At 37.3% G+C, this 18,153-nt stretch overlaps 2 protein-coding genes across 3 annotated transcripts; one reads left to right on the top strand and one right to left on the bottom strand.

Annotated features, from left to right (window-relative positions):
- The first annotated feature begins 231 nt into the window (after positions 1-231).
- LOC306875718 (UDP-sugar transporter protein SLC35A5-like) lies at positions 232-5,188 on the top strand. 2 transcript variants are annotated; one of them, XM_079426423.1, is made up of 7 exons: positions 232-299; positions 923-1,121; positions 1,243-1,341; positions 1,523-1,656; positions 2,247-2,314; positions 2,386-3,154; positions 4,636-5,188. In XM_079426423.1, exons 2-7 carry the CDS (start codon positions 965-967, stop codon positions 4,702-4,704), a joined length of 1,296 nt encoding a protein of 431 aa, XP_079282549.1. In that variant the 5' UTR covers positions 232-299; positions 923-964; the 3' UTR covers positions 4,705-5,188. The 2 variants fall into 2 exon arrangements, with proteins under 2 accessions (XP_079282549.1, XP_079282550.1); XM_079426424.1 differs by having other exon boundaries at positions 249-303; positions 4,636-5,181.
- A 277-nt stretch (positions 5,189-5,465) lies between these two features.
- Positions 5,466-17,567, bottom strand: LOC306875716 (coiled-coil domain-containing protein 80-like). Its single transcript, XM_079426421.1, has 7 exons — positions 15,343-17,567; positions 15,093-15,249; positions 12,292-12,428; positions 11,368-11,519; positions 11,172-11,275; positions 9,857-9,940; positions 5,466-6,183 (listed from the first exon to the last, which is right to left on the bottom strand). Exons 1-7 carry the CDS (start codon positions 16,966-16,968, stop codon positions 5,864-5,866), a joined length of 2,580 nt encoding a protein of 859 aa, XP_079282547.1. The 5' UTR covers positions 16,969-17,567; the 3' UTR covers positions 5,466-5,863.
- Between the last annotated feature and the right edge of the window lie 586 nt (positions 17,568-18,153).

Here is an 18,153-nt window from a genome sequence, read left to right as displayed (position 1 = left end):
TAGATATATACTTTCTTTGGGGTTGTAAATATAGTATTTTTAAGTACATGTAGGCTAGCTCTGTGGGAAAATATACTATTCCATCTGTGACTAATGATTATTTTAATATTCGTCAGCCAGCCACGCCTTCACCTTTGGAATACTACCAATGAACGTCAGTATAATCTAATTAATATTAATGAGCAAAGCGTGTTGCCCTGCAACGCTGCAACCAAACGATGACGGAGCTTCATTACACGCATGCGCAAAGACGCGGAAGCCACCGTGGGCAGGTTGTTAGTTCGAGTGAGAACATATGGGTAGGTAAATAAAGCACCGAATGTGAATTTATTTGCGCTTTATCACCACTTTCACATTATAATAGATACTTTGTGAATATTCTGTCGTTGAACTGGATTATGCACTTCTTATAGCGTCGGGAACGTCATAACAATCACTGTGATGAACCACACCACTGTAAATCTTATAATCAGTTTGCTTTCTAGTGTATCTAGTGGTTGCGAATTATTTAGCATCAGTGTTTCTTTTACGTTCAGAATGTATTTAGACTGTTTCTGTCATTTCTTTTTCATCTATGCATTTTGTAGTTTGATGTTTAAACAGTGCTGTACTAAGGTGTAATATTTAAAGCATAATATTTAAAACTATGTCACTGCCTTCACAAAAGACAGAATGTTCATGTTCCTTCTTTTCTGAACTGTCTGTAAACACTGAAACATAATAATCATCCCACATTCCATGACTTCATGTCTGCATGTTTTGTTGGATGGCTCATCATTTGTGAATCATGTTGAAAACAAAGGTGGCACGTCTTGACAAAGTGATAGTGCTGGAGAGACCAATTTGATTTCTTATTTCATGAAAACATTTTTTATTGGTGCTTCTGTGTTGTGATTGATATGATTGTCTGATGTTTTCTCAGTGATCCTGTTCGTTCTCCTATGAAGAGCTCACGTTTTGCATAATGGCCCCATCCTCCTCCTCCTCTTCTTTATGCCGTTGCTGCTGTCCTTGTTCACATCTGTGCTCAAGATCTTCAGCCTACACTTTGGTTCTGGGTCTAGGTTTTGTCACCTTGGGAACCAGTCGCATCCTATTACTAAAATTCTCGGCCAATGAAGGTAACATAATATTACACCACCATAGAGCAAATTGATGTATGATTCCTTACCACCAATAGTTTACTCTTTACAGTGTACAATGTTTTAAATATCGTTGAAACAAATTTTTTCTTACCTACAGAAAACAAATATGACTTTCTCCCTGCATCAGTGAATTTAATGGCAGAGGCCATCAAACTAGTTTTTTGTTTAGTGATGTCAGTACGAGTGGTCATTCGAGGTGAGTCAGATTCATTGTCCCAAAATGACTTTCTCAACCATACTCATTAACATACTAGTGAATATACAGTCTGTGTATAAAAGTGAATATACAGTCTTTTGAATTGTGATATATGTTGGAATTTCAGCTTACAGTACATGTTATTTGTTATTGGACTACAACCATTGCTTTTGTTTTCCAGATGCCCGCTCTTATAAAGATTTGTGGTGTTCATCCGGTGCCTCTTTTATCAGCTACCTGAAATGGTCTGTTCCCGCATTCCTCTACTTCCTTGATAACCTCATAATTTTCTATGTGATGACCTATCTGCAACCTGTAAGTTTAATTATTAAAGGTTTATAGTTATGGATAAATATTAGTGGGAAAGTAACTCTTTGCATTAACTATTTTGTACAACAACAAAAAAAATGTGTATATATGTACGAGTAAACAAATGTATATATTAAATAGATGTATTTATAAGCTTTCAATGAATTGGGATCTGCAAGATTGTATTTTGCATTTGTTTGATTAACAATACAGTGAAATATTACTACAATTTAAAATAACAGGTTTATTTATTTCTGTGATGGCAAAACAAAGCTGAATTTTCAGTAACCATTATAGTTTTCAGTGTCACATGATCATTCATAAATCATTCTAATATTCTGATTTGGTGCTCGATGTTAATAATAATTTTTAAAAAACTTGTGCAGCTTAATATTTTTTTTGATAATCATAATAAATTCTTTGATGAATAGAAAGTTAATTTATTTGAAATAAGTGTCGTTTGTAACATTAAATGCATTTATCACTTTTGATCAACTTTCAGAGTAAAATCATTAATTTACTTCAAAGAACATTTTTTTATTGACCCCAAACTTATGAATGATAACTACATTCATATTTTTCTCATGTTTTAATAGGCCATGGCAGTTATGTTTTCCAACATTGTAATTTTTACAACAGCCATTCTCTTCCGTATTGTTCTGAAGTAAGTACCATCATTTCTTGATAACTGTATTTTTTTAATCTGTTACTGACTTTCCAACTTTTGACCTGCAGGAGGCGCCTGTCTTGGGTGCAGTGGGCATCTTTGATCATTTTGTTCCTGGCCATTGTGTCGTTGACGACTGGCAGTGGTGACCAGCATGCCATTGCTGTACATGGCATCCACCCAGCCCACATTTCCACCCCTTCCAACAGCTGCCTAAAATACGCCCATCCTGATTCAGAGCATCAGAACTATAATGAAACATACTGGAAACGTGAGCTGTGGGACAACCAGCTCATCCACAAGCTGAACAGCTTTGGCCTGGGTTACATCCTGCTGCTGCTGCAATGCTTCATCTCTGCACTGGCCAACATCTACAATGAGAAGATCCTCAAGGAGGGGGAGCAGCTGGTGGAGAGCATCTTCATCCAGAACAGCAAGCTGTACATGTTCGGGTTGATCTTCAACAGCCTCACGCTGCTTCTGCACTCTGACTACCGTGAACTGACGCTACACTGCGGCCTCTTCTACGGACACAACATCTTCTCCATCGCACTGGTCTTCATCACAGCCGCCCTAGGCCTGTCGGTGGCCTTCATTCTCAAGTTCCGTGATAACATGTTCCACGTGCTTACTGGCCAGATCACCACAGTCATCGTCACTGCACTCTCTCTCTTCCTGTTTGACTTTCATCCATCAATGGATTTCTTCCTGCAGGCGCCTGTAGTACTGCTAGTCATCTTTATTTACCACAGCAGCAAACTGAAGGATCCAGAGTACGCACTACAGCAGCAGAGGCTCAGGGTCATCAATGGAGAGGTATTTGAGAGGTCAAGAGGGGTAAGAGTCATTTTGAATAATTCTAAAATATTTAAAAAGGTCCCTTTGTATCTCAGCTGCTCATTTATTCCAAATGAGTTATTCGTTTCCACCTTCATTTTTGAAGTACACTCTGACAGTTTAAACAAGGAGCTCTTTGTAGAGGAGGTCTGGCAAACTATAATCCAGCTAAGTAAGGATGAGTAAGAAACCTGAATTCTCTATAATGAAAACACAATTTGGAGAAGCAAAGTCCTACCTTAGATTATTGCATAATTTAGATCAAAGATATTATATAGCAGGAAATTCCATTAGTGACATGTTGGCACTTTTTATAGAACTATTATAGAACCCTTGTGAGACAGCAGAATGGGAAAAAAGTTCACTTTAACTTCTTTCTGAAAACTTTGGTAACATTTGTATAGGGACCAATTCTGACTATTAACCAGTTGCTTATAAGCATTAATATTAACATATTGGCTGTTCATTAGTGTTTATAAAGCACATATTCTGCATGACAATATTCTACATCCCTAATCCTATCCAATACCTAATATTTACAACTACCTTAACTAACTATTAAGCAGCAAATTAGCAAATTACCTATATACAGATGGATCAAACATCTGGAGAACCAACGTCAGCCACATTTGTCCTTAATCATCATATGCATGGAAGTAGAATTCACAGTCAGAGTTTAGGGTTAACCTCTGAAGCCAGTGCTATCATCTAAGCATTAGACCATATAAGGACTGCATAAAAGGTGCTAATAATAAGGCTTAAAATCATGTCTTGCATCCCTTACAAGTGATCACCCAGCACTTGTAAAAAAAATCTTATCTAAATTGTATATAATTGTACATAACCAACAAATAGCAAAATGAATGGGATCAGTTTACCAAAAACAAACTGTATGAAATCAACCCTAATGTGAGTAAAAGTTGCATCTTTATGAATAAATAATCGCTGGAATCAGATTTGAGTTCATAAATACACAATGCAGAATAGGACAATCCAGAATGACAAGTTCTTAGTATCAAATATAAGATCCACTGAAATGCTCCTCATGCCATAGTCCAGTATCTCTTAAACATATTTTATTATTTTGTGCTAGTTTAAGTTCTTTTAGAAAATTCAATTACTCCGTAAACACTTCTGAGTCAATCCTGAATACATTTTAGGGTTTTATCTGACGTATTCTATTGCTATTCCATCTTTCTGTGTCTTGCTTGAGTACATTTTTAACACTTAAAAATGCCTTTATCAGTGTTTTGATGGCCTGCATTCTTTTCCATTCTGCTGCCTCACACGTCTTTAAAATACAAGGCTGTCTTCTATATATATCTTGTACAAACCTTCTTCAATGGATAGTACCACCAATTATCCGTCTAGAAAGATATATCTATAGTCACTAAAAGCTGTCATATTTTTCTGTATAACTGCAGTGGTCTGAAAAGATTGTATGTGGTAGTTCATGATTGTGTTTCATGTTTTTATTTTAGGATGGGGAGGAGTTGGAGAGACTAACCAAGGCTAACACAGAGAGCGAATCTGAAGAAGAATCTTTCTGAGTCCGTTTTGAACCCATCTCTCTAATTATTATGTAAATATTCTGGAATCAGCCTGTAAATGTATTATGTAAATGTATTATAACGAATGATAATTGTTTTGGTCACATGGAATGTCTGCGTGACATGTAAAGGGATAAAAGAGTTGTTTATTTTCTTCTCTTACAAACTGTGTAAACATTGAGCATGAATCAAAGTCATGAGGGTTTGTGAAAGTGTTACTTTCATTTTTATTTTTGGGATTATTCTTGGTTCATTATAGTATAGTTGTCCTTCATATAGTAGTTGGCTGAAAGACATAAAGTGACAGTGCAGGTATTAAGGTAAGAGGAGCATGTTTAAATTTTAATGTACTTCTGTAATGGGAATATAATTATGTTTCAAGCAGTTGCCATATTGTGCATGTGTCATATTTGCTGACCTTTGAAAAATACTTGGATTTTTGCAATAATAAACATCCGTATTTTAATCCTACATGCTAAAATTTTATAATAGTACAGTTTTTATTTAAATTCTTAATAATACTGCTATTTTGTGGCAACTGCTAATATGTTACTGACCAGCAGAGGGAGCAATGCAAAGAAAAAATGGCTATATCGTCTGACATAGTGCTTAAGGAGATATTTGATATGCCTATATTTGAGTGCCTTTATAAAATAAAGGAGGCAAAACAACTCAAAGATCACAATGTAAGCACTTAAAATTAAATCTCAGCTATATTCTATAAAAGTTCAGCTAAAAAAATACTAGACTTGCGATGTTTCGGCCATGTATCAAAAGGCATGATAGCAATATTTTTATTGAAATTAAAGTACAATTTAAACGTTTATAAATAAAACACAGCGACAGTGCTCTTTAAAAATAGAGTAACAATATCAAAACATAGTTTAACGAGAAAAAACAGGTTGTGACCTTTAAAAACGACCACTTCTTATAGAGAAGACATCCAATAAATACAAATGTTTTGTTAACATTTTTATCTACAAAAGATTATGTCCACAGACATGAAACGATATACACCAACATTAAGACACAGATGTATAGCAGAAGAGATGTATCTTTAAAAATGAACAGCTCTATACGACAAATGTAAAACCAGTTAAAAGGGAAGTTTTCAGTTATTACTCTTACCCTGACACTGTCTTATGTGTAAGTGTAAACCCTAATAGCCATAACCCTGATGATAACCATCCTGGTACCCCTCATGATAGCCATGGTGGTAGCCATAGCCACCGTACTCATCCTCCGGGCAGCGCATGCCTAGAGACTGCTGGATTGCCATTTCCTGTCTGCGGAGCTGCATGGAGTCGATCAAGTCATAGATGATGGCCATGGACCACATGGGGGACGGGTACCAGGACTTGACATTTCCGTCTTTTCCCACCAGCAGCATGGAGAAGTACTCGGGGCTGATCTGGAAATAGTTTCTAATGTCCCTCACTAGAGTGGCAGATATGCCCTCGCGCTCCACCGTTGCACTTCCTGAAACACATAAACGTGGGTGTCAGAAAACAGGTGTGCAGCTGCACATAAACAACATATGGTGGATATACAGGAAATTGTGCCATTTGTTCACCACAAATGACTTAGCAATGATTAATAGGATACTGAACTTCACATTATTTGAAAGATTTGGGTTCAGTGCGTAATGAAAAACAATTTTATTTTAAAAGGTTTGTTTTAGTTGAGCCAATGTGCATGTCACCAATTTAATTTGCAATTTAATGGGTTATATAAAACATAAATATACCTAAATTTGGCTTTATGCACTTTCTAAGAGAATACTGAATTTGTTTTTTTTTTGTCCTCTTTTCAACCCTGTTGAATCCTCTGCCATCTTTAAGGGAGTTTTTTTTAAGCATTTCATTTTGTTTCCACTCACACTGACCTTGCCAAGCTTGATAAAGTTAGTATGTAGTTAGTATATAGTTAAATAGTTACTGTTCAAAAGTTAGGGGTCAGTGAGATTGATTTATGTTAAAATTACAGTAATAAACAGTAATACTGTAAAATATTATTGCAATTAAAAACACTTTTTACAAAGTATAATTTTTTCAGAATTAATTCTAATTTGCTGTTTTGGTGCTCAAGAAACATTTCTTATTTCAGTTTTTTACGGTCGCTATGACAATTTTTTCAATACTTTTAACAATTTTCCTAAACTCTTAACACTGTTAGCACAAGAACTGTCTGTGTAGACTATACAATTAACACATTTGTTGTTGCTTTGACACAAAATGCATACAATTAACACAAATTTAAAATGCTTGAACTTCTTTTACACACAAGCTCAACCATGACCAAAACAATGTAATTTTACTGCCAAATTTTCAAATGCTTTCACACTGTATATCAGAACACATAACATCATGTTCTAAACCTAACTTGTAAGCTAACACAAATATGTCCCCTGTATTTTATTCCATTGCTAATGAGAAACAGGTGATTGAAGTTATGCAAATATATAAATTACAGGTAAAAAATAATAATAATAAATTAAGCTATTGTTCTGTCCAGACTGAACTATTGCAATGCTCTCTTAGCAGGTCTTCCAGCCAATTCCATCAAACCTCTATAATTAATCCAAAATACTGCAGCAAGATTAATTTTAATGAGCCGAAAAAACGCACGTCCCACCTATGTTCATCAGTTTGCACTGGTTACCAATAGCTGCTCGCATAAAATTCAAGGCATTACAGCAATGTTTGCCAACAGAACCAACACTGGCTCTAGACCCCTTTACCTAAATTCATTACTTCAGACTTATGTGCCTCTAGAAGCTTGCATTCTGCAAGTGAACGACACATTATTGTACCATCCCATAGAGGCACAAAATCAATTTCACAGACTTTTACATTAACTGTTCCCTCCTGGTGAAATGACCTGCTCAACTCAATCCCAGTAGCTGAGTCCTTAGCCATCTTCAAGAAACGGCTAAAAACACATCTCATCCATCTTTATTTGACCCTCTAACTCTAGCACTCTCTATTGTAATTCTATTTTATCTATCTGTCTTCTTTGTATCTACTTGCTAATATACGTGATCACATGGATCAATGTGGCATTCCACCATTCCCAGTGCAGTCAGAGCCTGGTTTGACACCCATTTGTGAATGATGTCTCTTTTCCTTGCCCCTTACTCCCCTTTCCTCAACCCCATTGAGAAGTTTTTCTGAGCCTGGAGATGGAAGGTTTTTGACCACGGTCCTCAGGGCCAAATGTCCCTCCAGGATGCAATGGATGCTGAATGCCAAGACATCACAGCTGAACAATACCAGGAAGGATAAAGCATACCAAAAGATTCTTCCCAAGATGCCTTGCCAGAGAAGATATCAGGTGTGATTTGTTTTGTTTTCTTGCATTCTTGTTTACTTTCTTGTTTTTCTAATATTAGATATTTCTAATATTCTGTTGCAAATAAATCAATTCTGTCTCTGCCTTTCATCCTTTCTGCAGCAAAACAAATAAAATACATGCATTTACTAAACCCAACAAAACAAAAATGTAGAGAGGCTTCAAAAGAAACTGTAGTGTAAAACACAATCTATGATCAATGCAATATACTGTCTATTGCATAAGGTCAGACCTGACACTTAAAATAATGCAGTTTCTGTAATTCCATTTGATGTTAGTGTTTTTATGATATTGTGCTATGATTGACTAAATGTTCCTGTTGGAAGAGAACATGTGTTAGTGTTTTGGAATAATAATTTGATTTTGAGACGTGTTTGTAGTGTTTAGGTAGATGTAGTGTGTCGTGTTAGTGTATTATTGTAATTTGAAAATTAGTGTTTAGTTTGCAATGTGTGATTTTGAGCATGAAATTAACCGTTTTGTCAATTGTGTGTTGGTGCGTTGAGTTTAGGAAAATTGTTATAAATATTGAAAAAATTGTCATAGCAATTGTAAATAACTATATTATCAATGTTGAAAATAGTTGCAGTGTATAATATTTTTGTGTAAACTGTGATAGATTTTTTTACATAATACATACATAATTTAATTTACATAATTTAAGATACATAATTTGTAACATTATAAATGTCTTTACTTTCACTTTTGATCAATTAAACGCACCCTTGCTGAATAAAAATATCATTGTCTTACAAAACTGTACAACAGTGTCTTTTTTTCCCCAAAAAATTTTCTTAATGGCACAAAGCGTTTAAATATTGACTAAGTAATGGAGTCCTCAAAAATCAGTGGTGGTTACTGCAGTGGTACTATGGAAAAATTCTTGGGTTTTTAGGCAACTTGGACTATCAAAATAAATAAATCAATACATAATTAAATAAAAATATATCGTTCTATCTGTCCACCATCTTTCCATCCTTTAGCAAAACTCACATCTGACTTTAAATAAAGGGCTTTTTAACATGAATAATATTACAAAAATCTCAGAAGATTTTCATAGAAACCAGATTTATTTTTATAAAACCAACATGTTTAGTCAGATATTGGCTTTGCTTTCTTACATATGGGTCCTGCCTAGAAGACTTCAATGTCAGTACTCTAAATACAGCTTACAGAATCACTTTTTGATCTTAATGCATCAGACAGACTGCTGATGCAGCCTTTCAAAACACACAGGAGCCTCGGTGCCAGTGAGCGCAACGCTGTCTGAAACTTCAACAATGATGGAAATTATGTAAACACCTGAGTCTTTCTTCATTTCTGTCCCACAAAATATTATTCCTGTGAGAACTGTTTGGTCATTTCTGAGCCCAGCCGGAGCTGGAGAGGCTGACTCATGCAGGGAGGGGCCTGAAACCAGAGGCTACTGGCTGCTTTTGACTGACGCCTAAAAAAGCAGCCAGTGTCAACACAGCACCACCACATCTAACATGACGTGCTGATTAACCCTTAATGCACTAAATAAACACCTGGCTGTTTTGAGGTATATTTTAATCCAGACTTTAAGAATTTGATTACTACAAGTGCAAAACAATATTCTTTATATGTTTACTAAGACCACAATAAGTAAGTATCTGATTTTTCAGCTCCTATTTAAACCATTGCTACAAGTGTTTACATACCTGTTAAAAGGTCCTCTCGCACCTCAAAGTCTAGACCACATTTTAGGAGTTTACTGGTAAGTCTCACTTCCCAGAAGTGTTGTTTTTTTTTGCTTGTGTTTCAACATCAGTAGTCTTACCATTGATGGGGTAAAGCTCCAACACTCCTCCCATGTCTATCAGCTCTGTCCCCACCAGCTTCAGTACTGATACATGGCGAAGACCTGCAAATCGACCAAGACAGAAATAATTTTTCTAAAACCTGAGCATCACCCTGAGTTTTTAAATGTTCACCTGCTGACATTTAGGCCATTTAAGGGCATGTTTGTAGCTTACAGATTGTTGGTAATGGAAGGTGTGTGGGATGTATTAATAAACAAAGCGATTTCTCAATATATTTAAGTCTGACTTGACAGCCATATTCAAAGTTTAAATGTAAGAAGAGAAAGCTTTTTTGGGGGGGTTCATGCCTGTCTAACACTGTAATTGTTCTAAGATCATTTCCTGGTCACATTCTGCCATATAATTATTATTTTTATAGAGCCGAGTAAAGTTTGTAAGCTAATTTTCTAAGAGCTCTCTCTGGTAATTTCTGGCAGTTTAGAATTTATGAGTAAATTAAGGCATGTGGTTAACATTATTTCAGGAGACTTTCACATTTTGTTCCACAACATAAATTACTCACAGTCATACGTCAAATGTGAATCCTGTAGCCTGTAAGTTGTTAATTACAATTAACTATTCACAACTAGGAACATCTCTATGATTTCCACAGGCATTTGATGTGGAATTTGACTAAGACCATGAGGCTACACTTCACTATTAGCTGTTCCAGGTGTGGTCACTGGATGGGGTCAACACTTAGACCAACAGGTATGGAAGTGGCTAGCAAACCACCACTAAAAAAATTATATTTGAATGTCAATACAGTTCACCTACTCTATGCAATGCTATATAATATAAAAATAAAGGGGCCATTAAAGAGCTTGTTGCAATTCTGAATAGTTAGTTAATTACATAATTTATGTGTTTGTCAGGATTTCTGGGAAAGAGACAAGATGGCAAACATTCACTGCTGTTGTGTCAAGCTAATTTTCTGGGAAACATTTCTGAATGTAAGTATCATCACAAATACACATTGGTCTCGGGAATAATACCAAGAAAAACCAAATCCATAACTCTATGGAGTTTATGAGAGCTGGCTTAGTCTGAACTACAGTAACAATGACCTGGTTTCAATCTTCACACAGTGACAAGAGAAAATAAATGTGAGATATTATCTTGGCAAACTTGAGGCACGAGTAAGAAACATATGCAAAACCCTCTACAATAAAAAGGGCCATCTGTAGTCAAAATGCTCCCCAATAATGCAGTGTATTTATGTGCAATAATCTGGCATTTTTATCGAAATTCTCCTTCAGTGAGATCCGAAGGTTTAGTTATTGTTATTCTTACCCAGGTTGCACGCCTGGCTGTTTAGTGCATAGAGCTGTTGCTGATAGGCCCATTCCTCATCATTTGGTGCAGATATGACAAACAACCTGCGTCTCCAGCGGAACCTAAAATCGAGTAGCCCAAAATCATTAGAACAGTACATTACTTGTAAGATTCCAGAAATTAATCTTTTCAATAGAAAATTCTTATGAACTACCTGGAAAGGAAGTTCTCCAATGATCTTGGCTTGTCTTCTTTTTTACACGTCACCCCATCACGTTTCTGTTGTTCCATCTCTCTGATGCGTGATGAAAACGTGTCGATATAATCAAACACAGCCTTCATCGCAATTGGCACCTCATAATATTGCTGGAAATAAAAAGATACATGAAACAAGCTTCATAGAGGGTTAGAAACCAAGTGAAGGGTTTTTTCAATAGGTTTTGAGCAGCCAAGAATCTGAACCCAAAATTATGTGTCAAATCGACAGAGCTGTGAAGAATTCTTGACATTTGTCTACAAACCGCAACAAAAATATGCTGTTCAAGCAAGAATGCAATCCAAAACACAATGTCCAATATCACATTTCTTTTGACTTTGGCCATTGTATTTTTTACTATTATTCTTTTGAATTAAATTTTTACTATCTTATTTCATTAAATTCAACACTTTATTTAAGTGTAAATGCTACATTTGCTATGGATTTTATTTATTTTATAGTGACCATTAATTTAAACCCAGTTAATGAAGGCCTACATAATTAAATTAATATGGATGTTAAAACGTTCTTAAAGCAAAGACTAAGACTCATTTACAGGGTCGGTGATGATTTGTGTTTATTTGTGGGCAGTTTATTTATTAACATAGTCAGTTACGTCAGCAATTCAGTTCAAACACTACATGCCCAGAATTAACTCAGTATTTGTGGGTGTCTGACTGGCTACGGTTCTGAGGATTTTCAATAGATTTTACTGTCTATCCGCCGCCTGACTGCACAGTGGCTTCTTTGTTTATTCCAGCTGTCTGCAAACAGGACTCAGCTTTGCACTGGCACACCTCACATACCCCTGAAAAGTACTGTGGAAGAACAGAGCTTTAAAGCGGTGAAAATGTAATATATGCCAAGTTACGTGTCTTTTACCTTGGCTTTCATGTCCAGATCTGTGAGGACCATGTAGAAATCACTGTAGGTCATTCCGTACTCTTTCCTCAGCTCTGTGATGAGATCCTGGTTCTCCAAATCCTCCTGTTTCAGACCTTTCATGGGCTTGTCATTCTCTGCAAAGACGCCACACAAAATCCCATAGACTGATCAACCAACCAGAGAGATAAATACAGAAGATTACAGATGGCTCCACAGTCTGCTAGTTTTGTTTTGACTGCAGTTCAAAGAGACTTGCGTGTCTTTCATAACATGCAGTACACGGGGCGACCCCTCCGGTGGGGTCAACGCTGGTAGAACTCGGTACACTGAGGCCCTCGGCTATATGAGGAGCTCAATGCTGTTCTGCTGTTTGTCTAAATGGAAAATCACCAGCCATGCAGTCTTTTAATGAAGTGCTGCAGGGCCGTAGGGATGGCAGCTCTGTGTGTTTATTCTGGGAACATGGCTTCCTTTTGCTATAAAAGAGACACAACTCATGTGAAAGACCCTCTTTGCTCTGTGGAAACTCTGTGGGTGCATGAGACAGCACGGGAAGATGCGGCCAACCCAAAGTATTTGTTTTCCTTTCCGCAAAATCCAAAGAATTTCTCACTCTGATTTCCAGTGGACAACAAAACAGACAGTTTAAGGCATTCCACTTTCAGAACAGGAGGTGAACTACAATTAAAACCCAATCAAAGCGGAGGCAAAATGCTTTTTCTCCCTCTAAACATGTGGTTTTCTTTAAAATGGTCTTTATTTATCTCTCAAGGCCAGAATGTATAATAAGGAGGCTTTAGGCACGTGTACTACTTGACTAGCACTATATGAACAACAACTAGGAATCTGAATATAAAACAAATAAACACAATTTCTAAATAATAATGACAAAATTAAATCCCTCTCTGCAGAGTTACATCATAATAATTACAAACGGAAAATGAGAGATTAGGTTTAGTATCAGTAACGCTCCTAATTATATATGCCTACCATAGCCACAGCACAGGATCTTTAATTGTGGTTTAGGAACCGCTGATCATATAGTCAGTCATGTTTCCTTTTCTAGTACCTCTGATCCTGCGTTAACCAGTCACAGTGAGCTGGCAGGCTATAAATGCTCAGAGCGTGCCAGGCTGATATATGCCTTCATAGAGACCCTTATGTGTTCACTTAGCAGTATTAAAGGTGATTTTCTCAATATTTTGATTTTTTTGCACCCTCGGATTTCAGATATTCAAATAGTTGTATCTCGGCCAAATATTATCCTATTCTAACAAACCAAACATAAATGGAAAGCTTATTTATTCAGCTTTCAGATGATGTATCTCAATTTCAAGAAATAGACCCTTATGACTGGTTTTGTGGTCCAGGGTCACATATGTACAAGTCATTGGTGTTTGGTGATGAGTTTTTGGCTCAAGGTCTGCATTTAAAGTCAGACCAGAGGTGTTCAGTTGGGATTAGGACTTGGCTTTCTACAGACCAGTCAAGTTCTTCCACACTAACTGAATCAATCTTGTCTTATACACAGAGGCACTGTCATGTTAGAATAGAGAAGGGTCATATCCAAACGGTTGCTATAAAATTAGAAGCAATTCCCTAGAATACCATTATATGCTTTATTTTGTACTCATGGAAATTACTAAAGTAGTCAAACTTGTTCATTAGAAGGGGGTGTCCCAATACTTTTGTCCATATAATGTATCTGTAAGGCCTTTAAACCTCTTTAAATGGCATTCTTAATTCTAAATGGCACACAAGCCTGGTAAAGACAGATAGGTAGGAAGCATTAAAAGTTAAATTTCAGGTAAAAATCTGGTCTTAATTATCTTAGCATGTCTGAGGGAGTGAACTATTTGCATGAAGCCAACAATACTCAATGTTTTTGAATTCAAGCCATAGGCTTCCCTGCTTTTGGAGCAGTTCCACAACAACACTGACAATGAAGAAATTGAAAGAATGTAGATTATTGTATGCTTTAGCAATCTACCCACCCTGCAAAACTGTCTCATCTGTCAAGAACTGACTGCTGTTTCTGAGCTAAAACTCTCCAGTCAGAATATTAGCTACAAAGGAAACAGACATTTTCCCATGTCTTGGATAATGAACTAGAGAGAATAACGTGCTAGGGCAGACTCTCTGCACTCTTCCATTTGATTCATCTAGCAGCATTCCGTGACACTTGAACAAGTACCATTCACTCCGCTCCAAGACCAAACTTCAAGTTCCTTTGCTGTGAGGTTCTGTGTCATATGAGGTCATAATCTGGAAAAGTGCTTCCCTAACTTACAAGCGAGTGCCAACTGCTGGATAAAAGGCACTTTTTGTTTTGACTTTTTTTTACAATAAAAGCCCTTAATCTCCAGCATAGGAAAATGGCTTGTGTTTATCATATCCATCTTCAGCCTAATCATTCATAGTTCCATGTCACAACTAGTAAAGCTCTCAAAGAACAGGAAACAGTTGTTATTTTTCATGAACGTTGCAGGGTTTTATGATGGGTGGCCTGAGTTCAATTTGGCTCATTGGGAATGGATGGAATGCTTTGAGCGAAACTTCCACAACCTGGGTTTAAATATCCTTGTGTCAAAACATGACATGGATTCTCAGCAGTGGTTGTTTAAGAATGAGAAAAGCAAAACAATAGGAAAAGATAACAGGAAAAAAAGCAGGCAGCAATGAAAACATACTCCTATCATTTTTAAAGTTTTTTTAAATGTTTTTTTGTGGTTATTATATAGTATATATTTGATTTACTGCACATGTATATTATTTCCAACAAGACAAATGTGGCTTACCAAGTTGGTAATGATCTATTTTCATGGTGCTGTTTGTAAGTGTGCCGAAGAAGGTGATGATGGAGACCTTCCTGATGGCCATCTCACACACATGTTCCAAGTATTCATCCCTTTGCTGAACATACATGGTGTTCTCCTCTGTTGGAGATGTGATCAACTGAAGTAAAGAGTTTGAAACAGAAGAACAGTAAATAATAATACAATACAGAAATCCACATTTCTTAATCAGACTACTTACAAAGCTACTCACAATTAGTCTCCTTTTGCTTTCAAAATAGTCCAAAAAGGTTGCCAGAGTTCCTTTAGGTGGCGGAGGGGGTGGTGGTTGAGGTCTTTTTGTTGGTTTCTGATACTCTTCTTTCTCTTGGATCTTTGGTTCTTTTTTTCCATTTTTCTTACCACCCTTTCCATCCTTCCCCCTCCTCTCCGTCTTGTCCTTCTTGTCCTTTTTCTTCTTTTTATCCGCCCTGCCCTTGCCTTTCTTGGCAGGCACAATTTCTTTTTCCTTCTCTTCAGGATAGACATCGGTGGACTCACCTACATCATATTTCTCTTCATATGGATTGCTTATTTCCTTATGGCCATTTTTTTTCTTTGTAGGCTTAACTTTAGGCTGTTTGTGTTGTGTAGGTACAATGCTGGTATGTTTGTTGTTATATTCTTTTTTATCTGTGTGGTTGTCCCTGTATTTTACTGTATCAGCTTTGGTGTAGACGGAAAGTGTTGTGGGTGAGGTTGTCTGGTGTCTGTCTCTACGGTTGTAATAGTAAGGCTCAGTGGTGGTCTTGTGGGCTGGGATCCATTGTGGGGTTGTATGAGCTCTGGTCGTCCTTGGAGTGGTGGTGGTCCGTGTTGTGGTTGTGGTCGGGCGCGTTGTTGTCGTCGTTGTGGTGGTGGATCGAGTTGTAGTTGGGGGACGTGTGGTGGTGGTAGTTGGTTTGGTAGTGGTGGTAGTGGTCGTTGGTCTAGTTGGTGTTGGAGTAGTTGTTGTAGCCGGTTTTCGAATGGGTTTCCGCACCTCTTTTCTCCTCTCCACTGGCAGGTTCATTTGGGGGTCAGTGCTGGGGACACCCTCTACCACCTGCCCCTCCACCCCAGCCCCTTTACACTTCGGGACAAAGCCTTTCTGCCTGACTTTCTCCAATTTGCGTATGGGCGACTGGTCGATAACTTCGTACATCGCTTCCAGTCTGACAGGGTATGGGTAGCGCTCTTCTACTTGAAGTGTCTTCTTAAGAAGGACCATCCCAAACTTTCCTTTTTCTAATTTAAGAAAGTTAATAAGCCTGGGAATAATAGTCGTATCTAACGGCTCTTCCATCACCTTGCCTTCGTTAGTAATGCGTCTGATTTTTCCACCCAATTCCCCTTCCTGGTGAAATATGACAATCTGATGCACATGCCGCTCTGCCAATTCGCAGTAAACATCAGGTTTGAGAAGACTCATCATCAATCTGTAGTAACCATCAGAGTCGTGAGGTGCGGAAATAACCAGCAGGCGGTTTTTCCCTGCAAATGACGCCAGTAAATTTGGAGAACCAGCGCTGCTTGGCATGCGGGATACTCTGGCCCTGGCTCCAGGTGTTCCATCATCTTGCTGGATTGGATTCCTAGACTCACCCTGGGCTGGTCTCCTTTGTTTCAAGAGCCTTCTGGATTGGACGTTCCTGGTAACGTTTATATCTTCACCTCCCAATATCTGCTGAGGAGAACGTGTTTTGATGATCTGACCTTGTTGTGATTTGTTTTGTCTTGCTCTTCTTTTGGAAATCATTCTGAGGTTGGCTTGTTTATCGGTCGGGCTGCTCTCTGACACGTAAACAGCCCATGTCAACAGACACAAAACACCGAAACCAAGCATGTACCTTCCCCTCATGTTTGAAAACTTTAGTAACACTTAAGTCAGTAGAGAAATACAATCCAGGAAAGCGTCATAAGATCCGATTTATTTTCTAGAAGTGTTTATAATTCTGATGCTCAGTGCAAAACAAGGCAGAAGTTATTTAAAACCATCTTTGGGTACTAAACAAACAAAGAAAATAATTTTCTTTAACAAAAAGACAAAATTGGTCAAATTGAGTCGACCGTAGTTTTACCTGTAAGTGCGTTTAGGAAACATTTCTTGAACATGCAGCGCGTGATCTGGCTGAATCAATGCAAATAGGTATTTACTGCTACCCAGCGCTAGATTTTCTCATCTCATCATTCCTGTATTAAAATGCATATAATCCCTTAATCAGCTAAAAATAGATGCCAAGAAGTAAAGCTCCGGTCCTCAGTCCGTCTCGAGAAGTTTGACACGCGCCACTTCAGCACAACTCACGTCGAGAAAAATGAGAAAAAGTCAGAAATACTTCCAAAAGTTTGGGAAATATTCTGTGCGGCTCCTTATCACTGGAAGCTTTCCCAGACATGTCAGAAAGTAACAGCACAGCAGCCTCCGTATCCTCTGTCGAGCACAGGACCAGCCCATGCAGCTGAGGGGTGCCAGTGCGCAGAGATTTACTCCTGCAATCAGAGTGAACCGTAAATTTAAAACGGGCACATCCTTTCAAGACCCGTTTCATAAATATAAAGGTAGCAATATTTACGAATAATAAATATAGCAAGTGACATGATAAAGACAACATGTTGTTTTTAAAACGATCCAAATCAAAATTGTATTTTCTTTTTTCACTGCTCTAAAGCCAAAGAAAATTCTTTAAATATTATCTGGAAAATAGTTTGTATTAAAAGTTGGCTGTGTATATTTTCCCGTACCTGAAGAGAAACATTTCCAGTAAATATTTTTTCTATGTAGTTTTAAAGAAAACAGTGCCTGATAAGCAAGCTAAAGGCAACAATGGCGAAAAGAAACTAAATAGAATGGCACAAAAAACAAACATTGAAAATATCCTTTGATGCATACATACATTTAGCTGAACTTCAGAAGTTTTAATTTTTTAATTCATGGATTGATACATTACACAGATATTCAACGACTGGCAACCCACAGAAACATCATGAAAAGCAGTAATTCTGGTAATCTGTGAAGGGGTCATATTTCATTCAGAAAAAAAAA

Source organism: Barbus barbus, assembly GCF_936440315.1.
Source record: "Barbus barbus genome assembly, chromosome: 10".
Taxonomy (NCBI): Eukaryota; Metazoa; Chordata; class Actinopteri; order Cypriniformes; family Cyprinidae; genus Barbus; species Barbus barbus.
This window is presented reverse-complemented; position numbering and strand designations above follow the sequence as displayed.